The sequence below is a fragment of the Argopecten irradians genome, chromosome 15 (genome assembly GCF_041381155.1).
Source record: "Argopecten irradians isolate NY chromosome 15, Ai_NY, whole genome shotgun sequence".
NCBI lineage: Eukaryota > Metazoa > Mollusca > Bivalvia > Pectinida > Pectinidae > Argopecten > Argopecten irradians.
This window is the reverse complement of record NC_091148.1, coordinates 5344482-5363570: the sequence shown is the minus strand read 5'-3', so window position 1 is coordinate 5363570 and position 19089 is coordinate 5344482. Positions and strand designations below refer to the sequence as shown.

The window sequence follows — 19089 nt, the reverse complement described above, 5'->3', positions numbered from 1 at the left end:
TTCCTTGAGGGACACCGGATGTTACTGGTATTTTGTGTAAGTGTTTGCTCTCAAATATTGCTGTCTGGGTGCGGTGTGAGAGAAAACCTGTTGTTCATGCACATGTGTTTCCTTATATGCCATAATATTTTATCATAAGTGGGAGCCAAATCCCTTCAACATCGGTACTAATAAACATTATATCAAATATAAGCATTGAACTGCCTTCACTTGGCAATTATGGGATTATGAATGCCGGTTGGAAAACATGAAGCGTTTGAGCGGTTTTTGCTGTTGTTTTCTGGGCCGCGGTGGCCGAGTGGTTAAGATGTCCCGAAATATTACCACAACCCCTCCACCTCTTGGTCGCGAGTTCGAATCCCATGTGGGGCAGTTGTCAGGTACTAACCGCTGGTCGGTGGTTTTTCTCCGGGTACTCCGGCTTTCCTCCACCAACAAACCTGGCACGTCCTTAAATGACCCTGGCTGTAAATAGGACGTTAAACTAGTAAAAAAAACTGTTGTTCAACTGGCATGTATTCTTCATGTATTTCCAACAGCATGCAGTCTAAAAATTAAAAACTAATTTAAAATTATTCAAACTATGTGTTAAGAGGCAATACAGAGATGACAAATAAGAAGACATGACAAGGAATTAATACTACTCCAAGAAGTGCCTAATGGTTGCCTGAGATCGAATTTCAGAAAAAAATACTAAAAAAATTACCATTTTTGAGCTTAAAATCCTATTTTTTCACTTCCCGCGTAAACATCACTCCATTTATTTGATTATTCGGTCCTGATATGTTTTTCGTTTTCTATTGTGGTCATTTTGATACCTCATATGTCTGCTTCTGTTGAAAAATGTCAATGTTGTGAATATTTATCATTTTTTAGTGAAATTTGAGATGGCGGCCATCTTGATGACGTCATAACCGGAAGTTCATCCCATTCTTATTAAACTATACGACCAACGTTCCTCTTTACATTTGGCCTGATTTCTTTAAATAAATGTAAATTCCATATCGACCATTCTTCTCCTTCTTCTTTAGGATGCTGCCATTCGTCAATGATGACGATTATTGGTATGGCGTTTTCTGCGCAGCGGCGTAGGGGGTGGGGTTATATAGTGTTTTTTATACTGGTGCTGAAATAGATATAAACAGGATAAAAAGGAGGTCTTTTTGTGTATGAAGGGCTTCAATGGCTACCTTGTTCATATTTGCCTTGAAGTCCTCCAGTGTAGTGTTTTGCACTGTTGCCACAGGGAGGAGGAGATTCCAGTGTGTGATGGTGTGTGGAAAGGAGGAATACTTGAATGTGTCCGTTTTGGGAACTAAGTGCCTGTATGCGTAGGAATGTGTGTCTAGTGCAGGTGTCAACAGGTGTTAGATATGTTCTGGATTGATGGCAACAAGCTAGTATTGTGTGATTTTGTTTAAAAGAATGAGGCGTGATTGTAAACGGCGTGCTTGTAGGGTTGGCCATTGAAGTGTGTATCACATGTCTGAGACTTAAGAAGTGTTATTAGATCTGTTGTGTACATATCATGCTCATCTGCATTGAGTTTTTTTATTTCTTGAAATTGGCCAGTGTTGTGTGGGTCCCAGATAGAGGAGCAGTATTCTAGTTTGGGTCTGATGAGTGCTTTATATGCATGTTCCTTAATAAGTGGTGAATTGATGGTGAGATTTCGTTTTTGGAATCGTCGTGTCCTGTTTGCATAGTATTTGTCCCATTGAAGGTTGTTTTGTAATGTGAGGCCTGAGTATTTACTGGATTTGACGTGTTCTAGTAAGTGGTTATGGATGGTGTAGTTGTGGTGGATTTTGTTGCGTTTGGTGGTAGTGGAGATGACGTTGAACTTGTTGGGGTGAAATTGCATGCGCCAGTCGTGTTCCCATTATCTGCGTTGTCAAGGTCATGTTGTAGTTTTTGTGTATCTTCTTGTTTGTATAAGGTCTTGCAAATGATGCTATCGTTTGCGAAAAGTCTAATGGTGCTGTATTTCATGTATTTATACAGGTCGTTGATATATATTAAGATAAATATGGGCCTAAACAGATTCCTTGAGGGACACCGGATGTTACTGGTATTTTGTGTAAGTGTTTGCTCTCAAATATTGCTGTCTGGGTGCGGTGTGAGAGAAAACCTGTTGTTCATGCATATGTGTTTCCTTATATGCCATAATATTTTATCATAAGTGGGAGCCAAATCCCTTCAACATCGGTACTAATAAACATTATATCAAATATAAGCATTGAACTGCCTTCACTTGGCAATTATGGGATTATGAATGCCGGTTGGAAAACATGAAGCGTTTGAGCGGTTTTTGCTGTTGTTTTCTGGGCCGCGGTGGCCGAGTGGTTAAGATGTCCCGAAATATTACCACAACCCCTCCACCTCTTGGTCGCGAGTTCGAATCCCATGTGGGGCAGTTGTCAGGTACTAACCGCTGGTCGGTGGTTTTTCTCCGGGTACTCCGGCTTTCCTCCACCAACAAACCTGGCACGTCCTTAAATGACCCTGGCTGTTAATAGGACGTTAAACTAGTAAAAAAAAACTATTGTTCAACTGGCATGTATTCTTCATGTATTTCCAACAGCATGCAGTCTAAAAATTAAAAACTAATTTAAAATTATTCAAACTATGTGTTAAGAGGCAATACAGAGATGACAAATAAGAAGACATGACAAGGAATTAATACTACTCCAAGAAGTGCATAATGGTTGCCTGAGATCGAATTTCAGACACGATATAAATGTAAATAAGTTTTTCGAAGACTTTCAGTATATGATGCATGCATTGTGTTTGGCAATTGTCACTGAAAAAGCAGGTCTAGAGCATTTGGTTTGAAATAAAACTAGGGACAAGACATACTTTGATTCAAAGTTTTATTTCAAAATAATTATCGTCAAGTTGGCTTTGTCCATGTATACATAGAGCGTTGATTACAATTAAATAAAAATAAACTTTGCATAATAAAAATCCTTAACGGAGAAAAGAATATATCACAGAAAAACACGTTGGAGAATAACAATTTTTTGTTACAAACATAGTTTCCTTGTAATTCTTCAAATGAAGAAAACGAACACTGAATAAATAGAGGTTACACAACGAGTGGCTGTTGGATATGGAATTCATTCCACACAAGTGAGTTATTTTTTAAAAGTTACAAAAGACACAAGCTTTAGCAAGTGTCTTTTGTAACTTTTAAAAAATAACTTACGAGTGTGGAATAAATTCCATATCCAAGAACCACAAGTCGTGTGACCTGTTTCTACCACAGAAAGAAATACGACGAGGATACGTACGCTATCCAACAGCAGTTTTGGCGTCAAGCGGCGATTACAGCATAGCATGACGTCACTCGATTATTGATGACGTTGACAAATGATGACACGACACTCGGAAAGACGTAGTTCGGTCAAAGTTCACCGTGTCAGCCAATCAAGATGCGTACAGAGTTTATACCACGTGTGGTATAAACAAATTGTTAATCAACAGCTGCATCGTTTATTTGACACCCTGAGAGTTGAATAACACTGACTATTGTGGTAGAAATAGTATTACTCCATGAACTTTCCTTTAAAGAATTCTTATGTTGTCCCCCATGGAGGGTTAAAAATTATGGAAACATATAAAATAACTTAAGGAGATTTCCTGAACTTTTGTAATGCTTACCCTTACAGTTACAAAATGTTGATAGAACAAGGTCCATATCATTTACAATATATCATCTCGATTCTTTAAACCTCGTCACCTCGAAACTTTGATTTATCAGAGTATTCGAGATACGTTTACTTGTACATACAGACAAAATTGTCTATAAATGACGTTCTATAAATGAGGCATCTATAAAATGACAGCTATTATAAAATTTACCTCTGCATAACATGTACCTGTATATGAAGGACATTTTTCCTATGTTCCATTGGTGTCTTTTATAGACAGGTTTGACTATCTGGTACAAAGTAAACCCAAGGCGGCCTACACAACACTTCGAATTCAACGTGGCATTCGAAATATACAAGTTCGAGGTAAGTCGTTATAGTTTGATATCTTTCACCATTGAGGATTCCTTTCCGTCATTCGTTACTTCCACACCCTGATAGACATCCATGGTCTCTGATATGTTTCTGTGTCCCAGCAAATGTATCGTCTCGTCTGATTTTCCAAAAAATCGTTTACAGAATAACCATACTATATTGATGGTGATCACAAACAGCGCCAGGCTGATCCACTGAAACAAAGTTAAGGTTCAGAGTTCATGGACTAGTAACAATAGTAAATGAACAGAGCCAGGCTGCTCCACTGAAACAAATTTAAGGTTCAGAGTTTACGGACTAGTAACTATAGTAACTGCACAGCGCCAGGATGATCCAGTAAAACAAAGCAAAGGTTCAGAGTTCACGGACTAGTAACTATAGTAAGTGTCAGTGCCTGACTGAAAAGTAATATCACACAGATTAAGTATACAGATACAGTGCCAGACTGAAAAGTTATATCACATAGAGTTTACGGACTTAGGTAGAAACTGAACATGTACAGATTGATCCACCGAATGACGCGTTCAAATGCTATAAATATATATTTACAAAAATGAACACCCACGAATGAATTCCAAACAGTCAATACCAAAATTGTATGCCTATACAATACTGAATACGCTATTTCGTCACATTATAAACGTGTGAATATGTCGTGCTCTTTGGGCGAAATGACAACATATATGACTACATAGCTCTTGTAAACTAGGTCGTCACCGTCAAGCAATTTAGAGGTACTTACATTTAATATATTTTAATATAATTTGTCAATTTGAAAAGTTATCAGACAATTGATTCATATCTGTTGTTTTCACACCCCCTACTATCTAGATTTTAATCACACCAATGGTCTGGCCAAACATATAAGTCTTGTCCCCACCATTCACTTTAATCATTATGATTTGTACTATAATACATACCTGTACTATCGTGACCATAAACGTTTCTGTGCCGAACTCGTACCACTTCTCGTCCAAATCTGCCTCGTTCTGGATCAAGTCTACAGCCCACCACACAAGGATAACAAGAGCTTCAATAGGGGCGATAACTCTGAGAAATATCCATAAAAACGACAATCAAGACAATATCCGAGTACTAAATTTGTAAATTGGAACCATCTTCCGGTAGGCCAGTTTTATATTCTCCCTCAACCTCTGTTTTGTAAAAAAGAACCATAACTTCCTAGTTCCGTTTATGTAAAATTCCGTTTAAGGATTTTTTTTTTAAACAAAATTGCTTCCGAGTTCCGTTTTACTTAAACGGAACTCGGAACTCGGAACCAACTTCAGCCTCCCTGTCTTACAAGGGCGGCATCCGCTTAATGCATCTGGAATGCAAGCAAGATGCACTTCATTTATAATATATATATATTACCTATAATAGAGCTTGTATCGAGCACAAGAATATAGAGGTTCCCCATTCTTTGCATACCATGTTTACAAGCCAAACATGAGATTTTATTGACAGGCCACGTGGATGCAGTGGCTGCCATTTTACCTCTACTTTTACTCAACGCATATTCCGTCTTTGCATATTACAGTGTTAGCTACCTTGTGGCTAGGTATCCATTGTGCCGTCATTATTTTGTGAGCACAATTCACTTCGTTTTCTCTGAAACGCTCGCAAAAATATGACGTCACAATCAATACCTACCTACAAGTGAAGATAACTCTGTAAAATTCAACTGCAGAGTACGTATAGTCTACTGCTACATTATACTGTTAACCACTTTATTTTTGCGTATACACTACTGTACAGCCGGTGATTTTCGCGGGTCAAACTTTTCGTGATTTGGATTTAAAACTATAAGAAATAAAATCTTAACTGATCACAGTTTTGCGATTTGGTTTCAAGGGTATATCCTGTAACATTTTTTAAAACAAGAGGTCCATTGGGCCTGTATCGCTCACCTTTTTTCAAGCTAAGAACACAAGCTACCAACTTGAAGACTTTAGAATTGAACTTAATCTATTTTAAAGAATTCGCTATAATTCCCCTAAAGCGTCATCTGGCCCCTTGGGGAACAGTTCCACTGTTTATAAAAAAAACTGGTTCCGCTTCACCCAAGGAAGCGACAGACTAAATTGGAACTAAATCCCTTCATTGTTACAGAAGAAGGATTTTAAAGAACTTGTTATATTTTCCCTACTAGGCCCCGCCTTTCAGGTTCCTGGAGGCGAGACCCACTTTTTATACAAAATCGGTTCCCCTTTACCAACGGAAGCTTCAGACCTAATTAGAATATAATCTCTTCATTGATACAGAAGAAGAAGGATTTTAAATAATTTGCTATATTTCCCCTATTGGGCCCAGGGGGTCCAGGGTTCCCGTTTATACAAGTTGGTTCCCCTTCACCCAAGAAAGCTTCAGACCAAATTTGGTGAACATTTATTCAGCCGTTTGTGGCTAGTAGATATTTTTGTGAAAAGTTGACGTATGACGGCCGCCGCGCCATGACATAAGCGCCCCGGCCTTTCGGGCTAGGTGGGCTAAAATATTTTACGGATGAAAATTTCGCGATCGCGTTCATCACCTGCTTAATCGCAAAATATATCATCCGCGCGAAAATAAGTGGCTAGATGGTATATCGCATCTTTGTTATTCTCAACCTATTAACTATCAAGGACTCCCAATGACAATCGTTAATATATATAATACGTTTAATATTATCCGTGTAAAATTTGAATTCGCGTTCGGTCCCTCTCGCGAAATTACCCGATAACTTGTATCTAGCGATAATAAATATATTTCCAGTATGGCATTTGATCAACATATTATTAAGAGTTACTTACAGTACTATCCATTTCCAGAAAGCCGGGAGTTTCCAGTCATCAATTCCGTGGTCGTTGAACATGTGCTGTCTAAACTTCTCTAGTCCGTACTTAATGACGAGATACTGGAGCATGAGGCCATTGATGAGGAGGGCGAATGCCCACACGAAGTCCTAAGTAATATAAAACGCCTGGTAAGTTATAGTATCGGTGGTGCATGTAACTCTTTGCATGTCTCCATAGAAAGTTGTTTGATTGCTGAGGAACAAATGTTTCTTACATACTGTCAAAAGTGTTATCTATTGCAATAAAATTAACTGTTTACGGCAATCTTGACCACTTTGATAAGCAAATCAAGTACATCTCCAGCAAAAAATATGTGTCTGATTGGTGGATGCACAGAAGCTATAATAAAACAGCATACCTGATTAGCGAGTACATCGAAGCTAAAATATAACAGTGCACCTGATTGGTGGGTACACTGAATCTATACCGAAGCTATAATGTAATAATGTACCTGATTGGTGTGTACACCGAAGATAAAATCAACCATCGTACCTGATTGGTGAGTATGTCTATATTTGTTGCTGACATCACTCCCACACCAAACGTTAACAGGACTGTACCGGGCATACCAAACTTCCTAGGTACTGCAAAATAGTGAACAAAACATGTATGAATTATAAGTGTAATAACAAGACGTTATCCTGGAACTACATTGTATCGTACACTAGAATCGACTGATCGGTTAAACTACTAAGTTTTGTCTTATGTATAAATTTGAATCACATGATTTTTGTTTGTTTGTTTGTTTGATTTATTAAGAGCCTATTAACAGTCAGGGTTATGTAAGAGCGATCTCTCATGTATGCGGTGTTTTGCGTGTATGAAGTGCATGGTGCGTGTTTTGGGAGTATATTCGTGCTATGTCTTCTTGTATAGTGGAACTCTTGAATCACATGGATACACTACAAGCTTTAGCTTGAGTAGCTGCAGAGAACGCCTTGGTGACTCGGCTAATTCATGTCAAACAGACTTCCATAGAAATAAAATGCAAGATTAATCATTTTAGATTCTCCATTTAGGTGATTACGAATATATTAAGCAAACACTTCAATGCAATGACTAAATAATATTCCTTGCCTCTCCTAATTTGCGACCATGGCAACAAAATGGCATTTTCAATTTCGGACAACAAAACTCCTGTATTTCATACCCCTTAGATTAGCAACCAAATGCTCACCAATCTCAATTTCAATAACTTCTGAAGGTTGTCTAGAATGATCTAGCATCTGTATAGACCACATATGCCATGATGCCATAAAAGATAATTTTAATTATTATTTACATTATTAACGTTTTCCGGTGTTTCAAGCAGATGAGTCGAAAGGTTTAAGGTAATAGAATAAATGAATGGTATCAAATTTCTAGTAGCAGAGAGGGTCTAGTAAACACTACTGAACTAGTGTTGGACTGGCCCGAGATACCCTGGCCCTGACACCAGACTCACCATTATGAAAGATAGATGTCTTGTTTAGGGCCAGAACGCAGTGTTATTTCAAAAGTTTGAATAAGCTGACACCGTTAAGCATCGGGCCAGGTCATCTCCGATTCAGACTGACCACCGAGAAGCACCGCTAAACTAGTCTATTTAACAAATAAATGTTATATCTACCCAAACATAGCAATCCATCGCGATTAAAGGTGATTTGCATACTACGAAAAAATGAAAACGACGAGGGAAATTTAATGTTGCGGAAAAGAAACTGCTGTGTTGACACAATAGAACGTGTATGCGTGATATATTGGATGGCTATGAAGATAAATTATTCATTTGTTGAAAAGACCGAGAAAAGTGGCGATTCTCGTTGGTAATATTTTGTAGGTAGTCTAAATCGGACATGACCTGGCCCGATACCAAACGGTGTCGGCTTATTCCACGTTTTGAAATAGCACTGCGTTCTGGCCCTAAACCAGACATCTATATGTTATAATGTATAGGTCTGGTGTAAGGCCAGAGTATCTCGGGATAGTGTTGGACTTACGTCCGAAATCTTCTAGCGTATGACACACCAGCTCCATGTTTGAAATAAGGGAAGTAACTCCGGCACAGGATAAACATAAAAAGAACAGTATAGACAGGACTCGGCCGAATGTCCCAAGCGAGGAAAACAGAACAGGAATCCTGTAAAGTAAATACAATGTATTTTAACAATGAACTGAAAAAATGCTTTTCAATGTCTTTTCCACGCGCAGAAGTCAGTATGACCCCTTCAGTATTTTAGGTATCTTGTTCCGAAATATATTATATATAACGTGGCATAAAGGAGACACGATGCTTAATAACCCCCCCCCCTAAGCGAAGGTAGGAGTGGTACTGAATTCATGTTGCTTTAAAGGGGACGTAACTCTGATAAATAAAGGTATTTTCTTCCGATAAATATTACACACATCTAACACTGTATAAGGATTATTGGCACCAAGTGACGTTGAAATTGTTCCAGTAGTTAAGGAGGAGTAGTTGTGTCTACAGACGACAGACAGACAACCTGAGTACTGTATATCCCCCTAACTGCGTTGCATGGGAGGAGGTGTAGAAACCGTGTCTCCTTTAATGAAAAATTACATGTATACTCTGTCTTAAGGAAATATAAGGATTCCATTCAGATTGTAAATATAGTCAGCATATCAATGCATGTGGGGGACAATCTGATTGAGCTGTTTGGGGGGTGGTGGGGGGGTTAAACCAACGAGACTACTCTGAGAAAGTTGACTGAGAAAAGCGATATGGGAACAACAGTCCATGAAGTCAGCATAAAAAGGCCAAACAATATTGTAAAGCACATTTGTCCGCGTAAACAGTATTTAGCGTCTTATCAACATATTACCTTATTTCATAATAAATGGTTGTTACTGGCAATCGTTCAGTCAGATATACGTTGTAAACAACTATTCGCATAACATTTGAATTCGCGCTCAGGCTGTCTCTCAGACTGGCGAGGTTTAACAGTAGAGTACAAAATGACTCCGGGACAGAGCGATCACGACATACCATATAAATGTGAGGCCAGTACTGGCAGGTCCACTCGTCTTCAGGATGGTCACAATGTCACTTCGCTGTAGGAACGGCCGGTTGGTGATCAGGGTAGAAAACACCGTGGAGAAGATCATTATTCCGCATACCAAACTGGGAAATGAGAGAATTAATTTTTTCAGTATACTGTAAATGTACATAGTTAAGTGAGTGGTATTTTTATTTTAACGCTCTACACCCTTGCTAAACTGCGCTTAACCATGATTACGCTAACTAGATATTCTGAATACCTTTATAGTCATGGTAGTGATTGAACACATTCATAAGCACTAATTAAGACCGCTTTCGCAGTAAAATTTTATTGCAGCAAAATAATTTGTTTAAGGTATTCTATTTGTAAATCTTATACTTAATTTAATTGTTTGTAGTGTTTTCAGTATTTTTCTAAAGAAAAGACATATTTTGAATCATTTATAATGCATTGCCTTCCTCCGTTTTCTTTATTTATATGTCTATAAAAAGACACGAAAAATCCCTTCAAATTGGCGAAAAGTTTAATTGTTCATTCATCTTTATACAAATTCAAGACCTTACCAACAGTTTTCGTGGCTGGTATTAGAATTTCGTTTCGTGTCAATTGATTTCGTTTCGTGTTTCTTTCGTTTCGCACTTTACAGGTACCCGCACATCGGTCTTTATATTACCTGACAACATTGTTCGTGGCCGGTATCAGAGTAGCGTATTTGACGATGGCGTGGTCACGTGTCATAAATGCGGAGTATGGAATCATGAGGCCCATCCCGGCACCAGTGTCAAAGGCATTCTGACTGATGGCATCTACCCAGAGCCGAGGTTTTCCGAAAGACTCTTAAAAAAGGATTACGTATATTATTTTCGATTTTCTAAAACTATATATATCGCAGTGAGGCGTCTAATGTTACACTTTAGATGAAACAATATTGCTTAAGTTTAAACATTCCATACAATTGCAAATAGTCGATTGTAAAGAACATTAATACACTACAACCTCTTATTTAGCTCATTACAGTGTACGTTTATCAAATATCCAGTGATTAAATGCTCACTAATGTAATATAAACCGGAGTTCTATTCAATGGCTGGGAATACATTTTGACGTTATTACGTCGTAACATAATGGCGGCCTATGCTGGAATTTTGCAATATATAGTTTGCCTTTAAGATTCCTCGAAATGTAGGTTGTTGTATAGATATGTGATCATTAAAAGTATTTGTGTTTTAAATCTTTATCTTTTACTCGCCAAAGCTCTGCGACTCGTTTAAAAAATTCATACGGAATAAACTCTCATTTATGATCCTATATATGCATTAAAGAGGATCTTACATGAGTGGCAATGTGATATGAAACTTATCTAACGATTTCAATAATTTGATATACCAGGTGCCTTTATTTTAACGACTTAATGATAAATTTCATATCACATAGTCACGAGTGTAAGATTCTATTTTTCACATAACCTTTTTTGTCTCTATATAAAACAGAAATCAAAACTACATGTGACGTCATCATAGTGTTAATACACATGTGTCTTACGATATTCATGACATGGCCGTATGACATTGTTTGAAAGGCCGGTTATGTGATAGTAAAACCTTATATGTATCGTTTTGATGGTCGATAAACCAAAACATCAGAAATCTCACCCCAATCCGGAGTAAAGAGAAATTTGATTCCGTAATCCGCATATTCCCTCGTCAAGGACCACACGAAGGTAAACAGTATTATCACCAGCAAGACAGGAACAAGAATCATGTTGACTTTTTCAAACGTTTTCACGCCCTTGATTACAGCGGATCCCGCCGTCAACAGGGCAAGCGCATGCGTGAGAATGGGCCAGTAGCTCTCCTGTCAATAAGATTTAAAAATATTTGCATTCTCTCTCTAAAACACTCGGGACATCTTTATCTCTACTTTTTATGAAAACCTTATTTTACAATTTTATCTTCTTATGGGTGTGAAAGCTCACAGAATTGTCGTGCAAAAATTGAAAAATACTAATGAGGGAATTTTAAAATCTGATTTTGAATTATGCAGATGTTCAAAGCGTTAGAAAATAACAACATATAAACATGACATGGCGCTATATCCATTTTTGTACTGTTTCAGAATTTATATTCCTTCAAGACACAACAAACATTCCTACTTATAGCAAAAGATGTATTTAACAAGTTACTGATATTGCAGGCGAAAACTGACATAAGATGATGACATTGATAGGCACTCACTTCAGCAAAGTCCTTGAAGATGTTTAGGCTGACGTCCTCGCCCTCAGGAAGTTCGTGAGCAATGCAGTAATATACGTAGTAGAAACACCAGCCCAGGACAACGGAATAGTAACAACTGTAAACAAAATAAGCAGATAACGAAATACTTTGATTGAGAACAACGGAAAACTGACATATGTGAACACAGAAAAAAAACGTTTAAGCTACAGCTAGAATAATACCTTTGTTAATATCATGTAGTGCGTTTCTTGCGGTATTGGAGTGAAAGGCTTAACAAAACTAAAATATGGTAAGGGGACTACTTATTTGTACTTACGAAATGAGAAATGTCACCATGGATATCCATGCGCCACACCAGGCTGCCTTATCACCGAGAATCTTGCGGAATGATTCGATGATGGCTTTCTTTGTGTATCGCCCAGTGCCATACTCTATGAGCAGCATGGGGCTGGACCAGAGAAACAGGAATACCATCCATACTAGTAGGAACACCAATCCACCTGGAACAGGATCACATAATAACAGATATACAGTGATCTGTTACGTCATTTTCTTTCATACCTTCACGTGTAATACTGACTGGTCTAGGGCAATACACTCATGCCGCCTGAGGCTGTATTGCATGGCTACCCATGCAATAAAGCCTCGTGACGTCACGGCGTCAACAAAATTTCTATTTCCTCGGTAAAATTTTAACATTTTTTACTATAAAAGATGCAAACAATGGAATTTTTGTTGAAAATCACGTAATTTTTCATGTATGAAAAATTGACTTTCAGCCGTGGATTCCTTCGAATTTATTTCAAAATGGCGGGATATTATAGTTGTACAATTGCTATAAAACGTCGAGGTATGAAAGAAAAATACTCTTTCATAATTGGATATGAAGGATAAGGTTATTCTACCCTCGGGTGCACAAAATGTTGCAAAACCCTCGGCAAGCCTCAGGTTTTACTACATTTTGTGACCCTCGGGTAGAATATCCCTATCCTTCATAATCACATATGAAAGAGTCTTATAATATTAGATATGCTCTGATTTTTAACTATTTTCATTGGCCAATACATGGTCACTTGACGTTCAATATATAGCATATTGACTCGATGTTTCCATTTTTAGAACACTGCATTCTTCTAAAGTGCCATTCTTTGAATAATGCATTTTCTTATAATTAATGCATTACAGATTTTTTTTTTTACTTTTTACATTTTCTGAAGAAAATACATATTTAATATAACAAGAGGCCCATGGGCCTTAACGGTCATCTGACTATTAGTACAATACAACATAGTCGTTTAAAGATTTTAGCCTATTTGACCTCTGTGACCTTGATTGAAGGTCAAGGTAATTCATTTGAACAAACTTGGTAGCCCTTCATCCCAGCATGCTACCAGCATGCCACATGCTCAATATCAGTACCCTGGGCCTTCTGGTTCTTGAGAAGACGTCATTTAAAGATTTTAGTCTATTTGCCGCCCGTGACCTTAAATGAAGATCAAGGTCATTCATTTGAATAAACTTGATAGCCCTTCATCCAAGCATGCTACATGCCCAATATCAGTACCCTGGGCCTTCTGGTTCTTAAGAAGAAGTCATTTAAAGATTTTAGCCTATTTGACCCCTGTGACCTTGAATGAAGATCAAGGTCATTCATTTGAACAAACTTGGTAGCCCTTTATCCCAGCATGCCACAGGCCTAATATCAGGTCTCTAGGCCTCTTCGTTATTCACAAGAATTGTTTAAATGATTTTAGCCTATTTGACCCCTGTAACCTTGAATGAAGGTCAAGGTCATTTATTTGAACAAACTTGGTAGCCCTTCATCCCAGCATCCTACAGGCCAAATATCAGTACCCTGGGCCTTCTGGTTCTTGAGAAGAAGTCATTTAAATATTTTAGCCTTTTTGACCCCCGTGACCTTGAATGAAGGTTAAGGTCATTCATTTGAACAAACTTGGTAGCCCTTCATCCAAGCATGTCACAGGCCCAATATCAGTACCCTGGGCCTTCTGGTTCTTGAGAAGAAGTCGTTTAAAGATTTTAGCCTATTTGACCCTCGTGACCTTGAATGAAGGTCAAGGTCATTTATTTGAACAAACTTGGTAGCCCTTCATCCCAGCATGCCACAGGCCTAATATCAGGTCTCTAGGCCTCTTAGTTATTCACAAGAAGTTGTTTAAAGGATTTTAGCCTATTTGACCCCTGTGACCTTGAATGAAGGTCAAGATCATTTATTTGAACAAACTTGGTAGCCCTTCATCCCAGCATCCTACAGGCCAAATATCAGTACCCTGGGCCTTCTGCTTCTTGAGAAGAAGTTGTTTAAAGATTTTAGCCTTTTTGACCCTCGTGACCTTGAATGATGGTCAAGGTCATTTATTTGAACAAACTTGGTAGCCCTTCATCCCAGCATGCCACAGGCCTAATATCAGGTCTCTAGGCCTCTTAGTTATTCACAAGAAGTTGTTTAAAGGATTTTAGCCTATTTGACCCCTGTGACCTTGAATGAAGGTCAAGGTCATTTATTTGAACAAACTTGGTAGCCCTTCATCCCAGCATCCTACAGGCCAAATATCAGTACCCTGGGCCTTCTGGTTCTTGAGAAGAAGTTGTTTAAAGATTTTAGCCTTTTTGACCCCTGTGACCTTGAATGATGGTCAAGGTCATTCATTTGAACAAACTTGGTAGCCCTCCATCCCAGCAACCTACAGGCCAAATATGAGTACCCTGGGCCTTCCGGTTATTGAGAAGAAGTCGTTTGAATAAAAAGTTTACGCACGGCGCACGGCGCGGCGCACGGCGCACGACGACGGACGGTGCATGATGACAATAGGTCATCCTGACCCTTCGGGTCAGATGACCTAAAAATCCATGACCATTGTTGAGGTCCATAGTGTTATTTCGCCCGAGTAGACTTTAAAATAATGACCACTCGCTACGCCGTCGGTTATTATTTATTATACTTGGGTGATATAACACCATATGGACCTCAACAAAAGTCTATAATTGATATATATTTACTTGTAAATCTTTCTCTTCTTCTGTTTTGTAAGGTCTGATTGCGTGTACATTAGCGTGCACGCAATCAATTTAGCCTAGCAACCATGGTGACCGTAGTCACCAGCTTTATTCTGCCTAAACTCAAAACATGTGATGACTAGGTATACGGTAGTAGGAACTCGGTTGCAACGAACAAATTTATATAGGAAGCACTGACCCGCACTCAGCCAACATATCCTATTTCCTACATAGAAGGGAGGAATAATAGAGAACTACAATGGTAGTTTTCCAATTTTCTAACTTCAAAGATTATGACAACTATCCGAAATATATGTATGCATAAATTAATGTAAGTTAATTCGATTTTTTGTCTTTGTTTGGCCTCTACTTTATATTTCGAAACAACAGAGAGAAATCTTGAACAAACATACATTTTACTGAGAATATGTAGGCATACAGTTTGTTCAAGGATGCACACTCTGATTTCTAGATGAAGAACAAAAAATGGTCAATATCGAGATTTTTTTAACTTTTGCATACATTGTACATATTTAGGATTTTTTACCAAATCAACTACAGCTACTATCTTGCTGATAATGTCAGGGATGTACCAAATATTTTAAATAAATTTACACAAACTTTTATTTTAATTTTGGAAATAAGAATGTCACTTGCACTGTGAATGAGGTTCTGGGGTAACAGTACTTGCCTTCGTTCTCACTGTTGTTGGCGACAATGCGAGGGAAACGCCAGATATTTCCTGTACCGACCACACATCCCAGGCAAGAACAGATCAGACCTAGCTTAGTGTTAAATCGGGGCGTAGCCTGGTTATTTCTCTCCTGGAAAAAATATCGGCAGAGCTAGAGTGTTTTATGAGAAAAAAATAGAAACATATTAGGCCTATCTCAGTGTTGGTTTCATCATCAAACATACAATAAAAGTAACATAGAAAATGTAAATGGAATACATTATTGTGAACGTGTCTACTTAATATTTACTTAAAGGGACAATTCAGTGTCAAGAGAACATTAAAATTTGTACATATATCGGAAAACCCCCAGTTCTAATGGAATATTATATCAGACGGTTTTTACTGTGATATGCCAGAAAAGCCCATGGTGGTGAAATGCGTGTGAAATGTTCAAACTCGCTCGCTGTCCGCCATTACACATTGTGGTCGAACATCTTGTATGCCGAACCCTGTCCCTTGCTCGTAGAGTAATGCAACTTTTTGTCTATAACTGCTCAAATCGCTCTGACAGTAGTGTGTTAACCTTATTAGGTGAATTATCTTGCCTCAAAATCATTTTATCACCTCCTCAGTGGTTATGTATTTCATCTGTTTAACGTGCGTGACTATGGCTCGGGTACATGAGTAAAGCGTACATACATTTATTGTACCTGCTTAATCGTATTGATCAACGATTTGTTATTACAACGGTATCAATTAAAATACTAAACTTTGACGTGGAATTTGTCAATATTTTGTGTTATATGTTTTACAAGAAATGTAGAATAATACATTTATGCCATAGTTTGCTTATTGGTTATGTAAAAGAATTAACCTTAGTGAATTGTCTCTTTAAAGATGCTCCACCGCTGACAAATGCTATTTTTTCACTATCAAAACAGGAGAAGACGATTTTGTATTTTTCTACAATTACTTATTTTACTAAGTTACTTATTTTACACCATTACCACCATTGAAAAGTTTTAGCTTCTAATTTTACTTCAAATTAAAAATATGAAAAATGATTAATTGCATCCCGAAAAAATTCCGTGGCACTATATCTTATATAGAATGAAGTAATGATTGCGCATGCACCAAAAGCGAAATAGATTATTTTATGTTATTTTTGTGTTAATGAGATATATATACACGATTATACACCAATTATTGTTCAAATGATGAATATTATTTATGCTCTGTCAGTGGTGGAGCATCTTTAATGTTTTCATATTAAATGTCATTCTTTTGTAATATTCAAATTTATAGAGAATTATAATAATAGTTGATGATTTTCGTGGTTTTGTACACTGTGAAAAATAACCGGCTGTACGGTATGTGAAGAAATAAAGATATCAGACTCAATAGCCATGCTTTCTAGTATTATCATTATCAGTGTATAATGTTGTACAACACGTGCAGCGATTCTATTTTTACATGAATAGTCGCTGGCGTATCAACGTGGGGTCATGACCCCACTTTTGGTGGGACATATGATCATGAATGACTCAATTCCAATCAGTTGTTCAATCGAATTCGTTGACGATGACGAGATAGAAAATAATAAGGGTATTTTAATAAAAAAAATATACAACTGTCGCGAGAATAAATAATATTCATTTTCGTGAAAAACTGTAAATATAAGGAATAGATTTTTATTTTTTTTAGGTTATGAGGGTATAATGATAATGGTGCCCCATGTAGATTGTATGTAACCCGGCTTTGCCGGGATAACATAATTTGCACGTGCTCCATTATCATTATACCCTCATATTCTCAACAAAATAAAAATCTATTTCTTAAGTAGACAAACGCCTTAACTGATTTCGTCAATAACCCGTTCTATCTGACCATTCATGAACTTGTAAGTATCAACTTGAAAATAACAATAATTTTTCATATAAATATTTCAAAAATACCTTTTGTTTAAATATATACGGTCTAAATAGGGACCTATAGTACTATTACAAATGTAACTCTTGGCCTGTATATAGGGGTGACTCGCATCAAATCTTCGATATTTGTTATCATCGCCGTTGAAAAATGTCGGACAAGATTATTTACATAAGATAAATATATACAGTTGTTATTGTTCGTTGATGAACAAACTGATAATCTCATTGCCGTCACAACAGATACAAACACCATCGAGACATTGTTCTGAGACTGTGATTCTGTGATACAAACTTCATACTTCTACAACACAAACATTTGAAGTGGAAATGTCTGTCGTGATAACAATGTTGTATTTACATCTGCTCACTAATTGTATTATTTACATATCATCTAACATTTGTTATTGTATATTGTAAATCTAGAAGGGATTTTAATATATCTTAAAGTACCAAGTACCATTACCTGCATTTTGAGAATCAAATTTCCAGAGTATATTTTTAATTTTATCGTGTCAAATATGATCCCATTACTATTTTGGGCAGTACTGCCAAAAATAATGCTAATAATCTAGGTCTACTGTCATTTGTGTAGTAAAATGAACTGTGACAATCAAACCGCGACTCCATTCTTCATCGCATACTATAATCACTGAATTGGCACAGGTGTTTTCAAAGAATACGAGAACCAAAAGTTTTTACACTGTGAATTTTTTTTAAATATCATTCATTTGCATCCCCCTTATGATTTGATAACTCTTAACAAATCCCTTCCACTAAACAACTATTTAGTATTTATCAAATATCCTTATTATAGTGGGAGCTAATAGGAAGATTATCACAAAGATATGAACCCTTACAGTTTGAAGTCAAAGTGTATAGTATAATCAGGGTAGCCCGCTTCTCTCGCCCTGAAAATACTACCCCTCTCCTCTTTGTATTTTCAAATCTATCTAACTCTCTTTCTCTTCTTTTCCCCATCATATACTGTGTATTTGTTTAAATTCGTGGATATATTTCTAACAGTAATTAGCTATACAGATGATGTTATTCATCATCTGTTCCATTTTATTCGAGGGTATTTATATTCGCCGAAATGAAATCTACCGCAAATACAGCGAATTTTATTTTCTCACGATTAAAATCAATTTTACATTAATTAATAGTTGTAGACTTACCCTCTGTTCTATGGGATCGTCAAGACTGGTCGCCATTGATAAACTTAGTGATTTCATTCCTTGATAAATAGGTTATCTACCCGTAAATCCCATATTAAAACCACGTAACTTTTAATGCATAAAGTATATACCTATGAATACATCTATCCCATGACATCGGTAATGGTATCACATGTGTATGTTATCTGTAT

At 37.2% G+C, this 19089-nt stretch overlaps 1 protein-coding gene across 1 annotated transcript; it reads right to left on the bottom strand.

Annotated features, from left to right (window-relative positions):
* Positions 1–2867: 2867 nt before the first annotated feature.
* LOC138309049 (uncharacterized sodium-dependent transporter YocR-like) lies at positions 2868–19062 on the bottom strand. Its single transcript, XM_069250150.1, has 12 exons — positions 18899–19062; positions 15808–15940; positions 12415–12598; positions 12099–12213; positions 11517–11718; positions 10538–10700; positions 9852–9986; positions 8845–8984; positions 7358–7449; positions 6821–6972; positions 4949–5078; positions 2868–4222 (listed from the first exon to the last, which is right to left on the bottom strand). The coding sequence occupies exons 1-12, from the start codon at positions 18953–18955 to the stop codon at positions 4028–4030; spliced, it is 1698 nt and encodes a 565-aa protein (XP_069106251.1). The 5' UTR covers positions 18956–19062; the 3' UTR covers positions 2868–4027.
* Between the last annotated feature and the right edge of the window lie 27 nt (positions 19063–19089).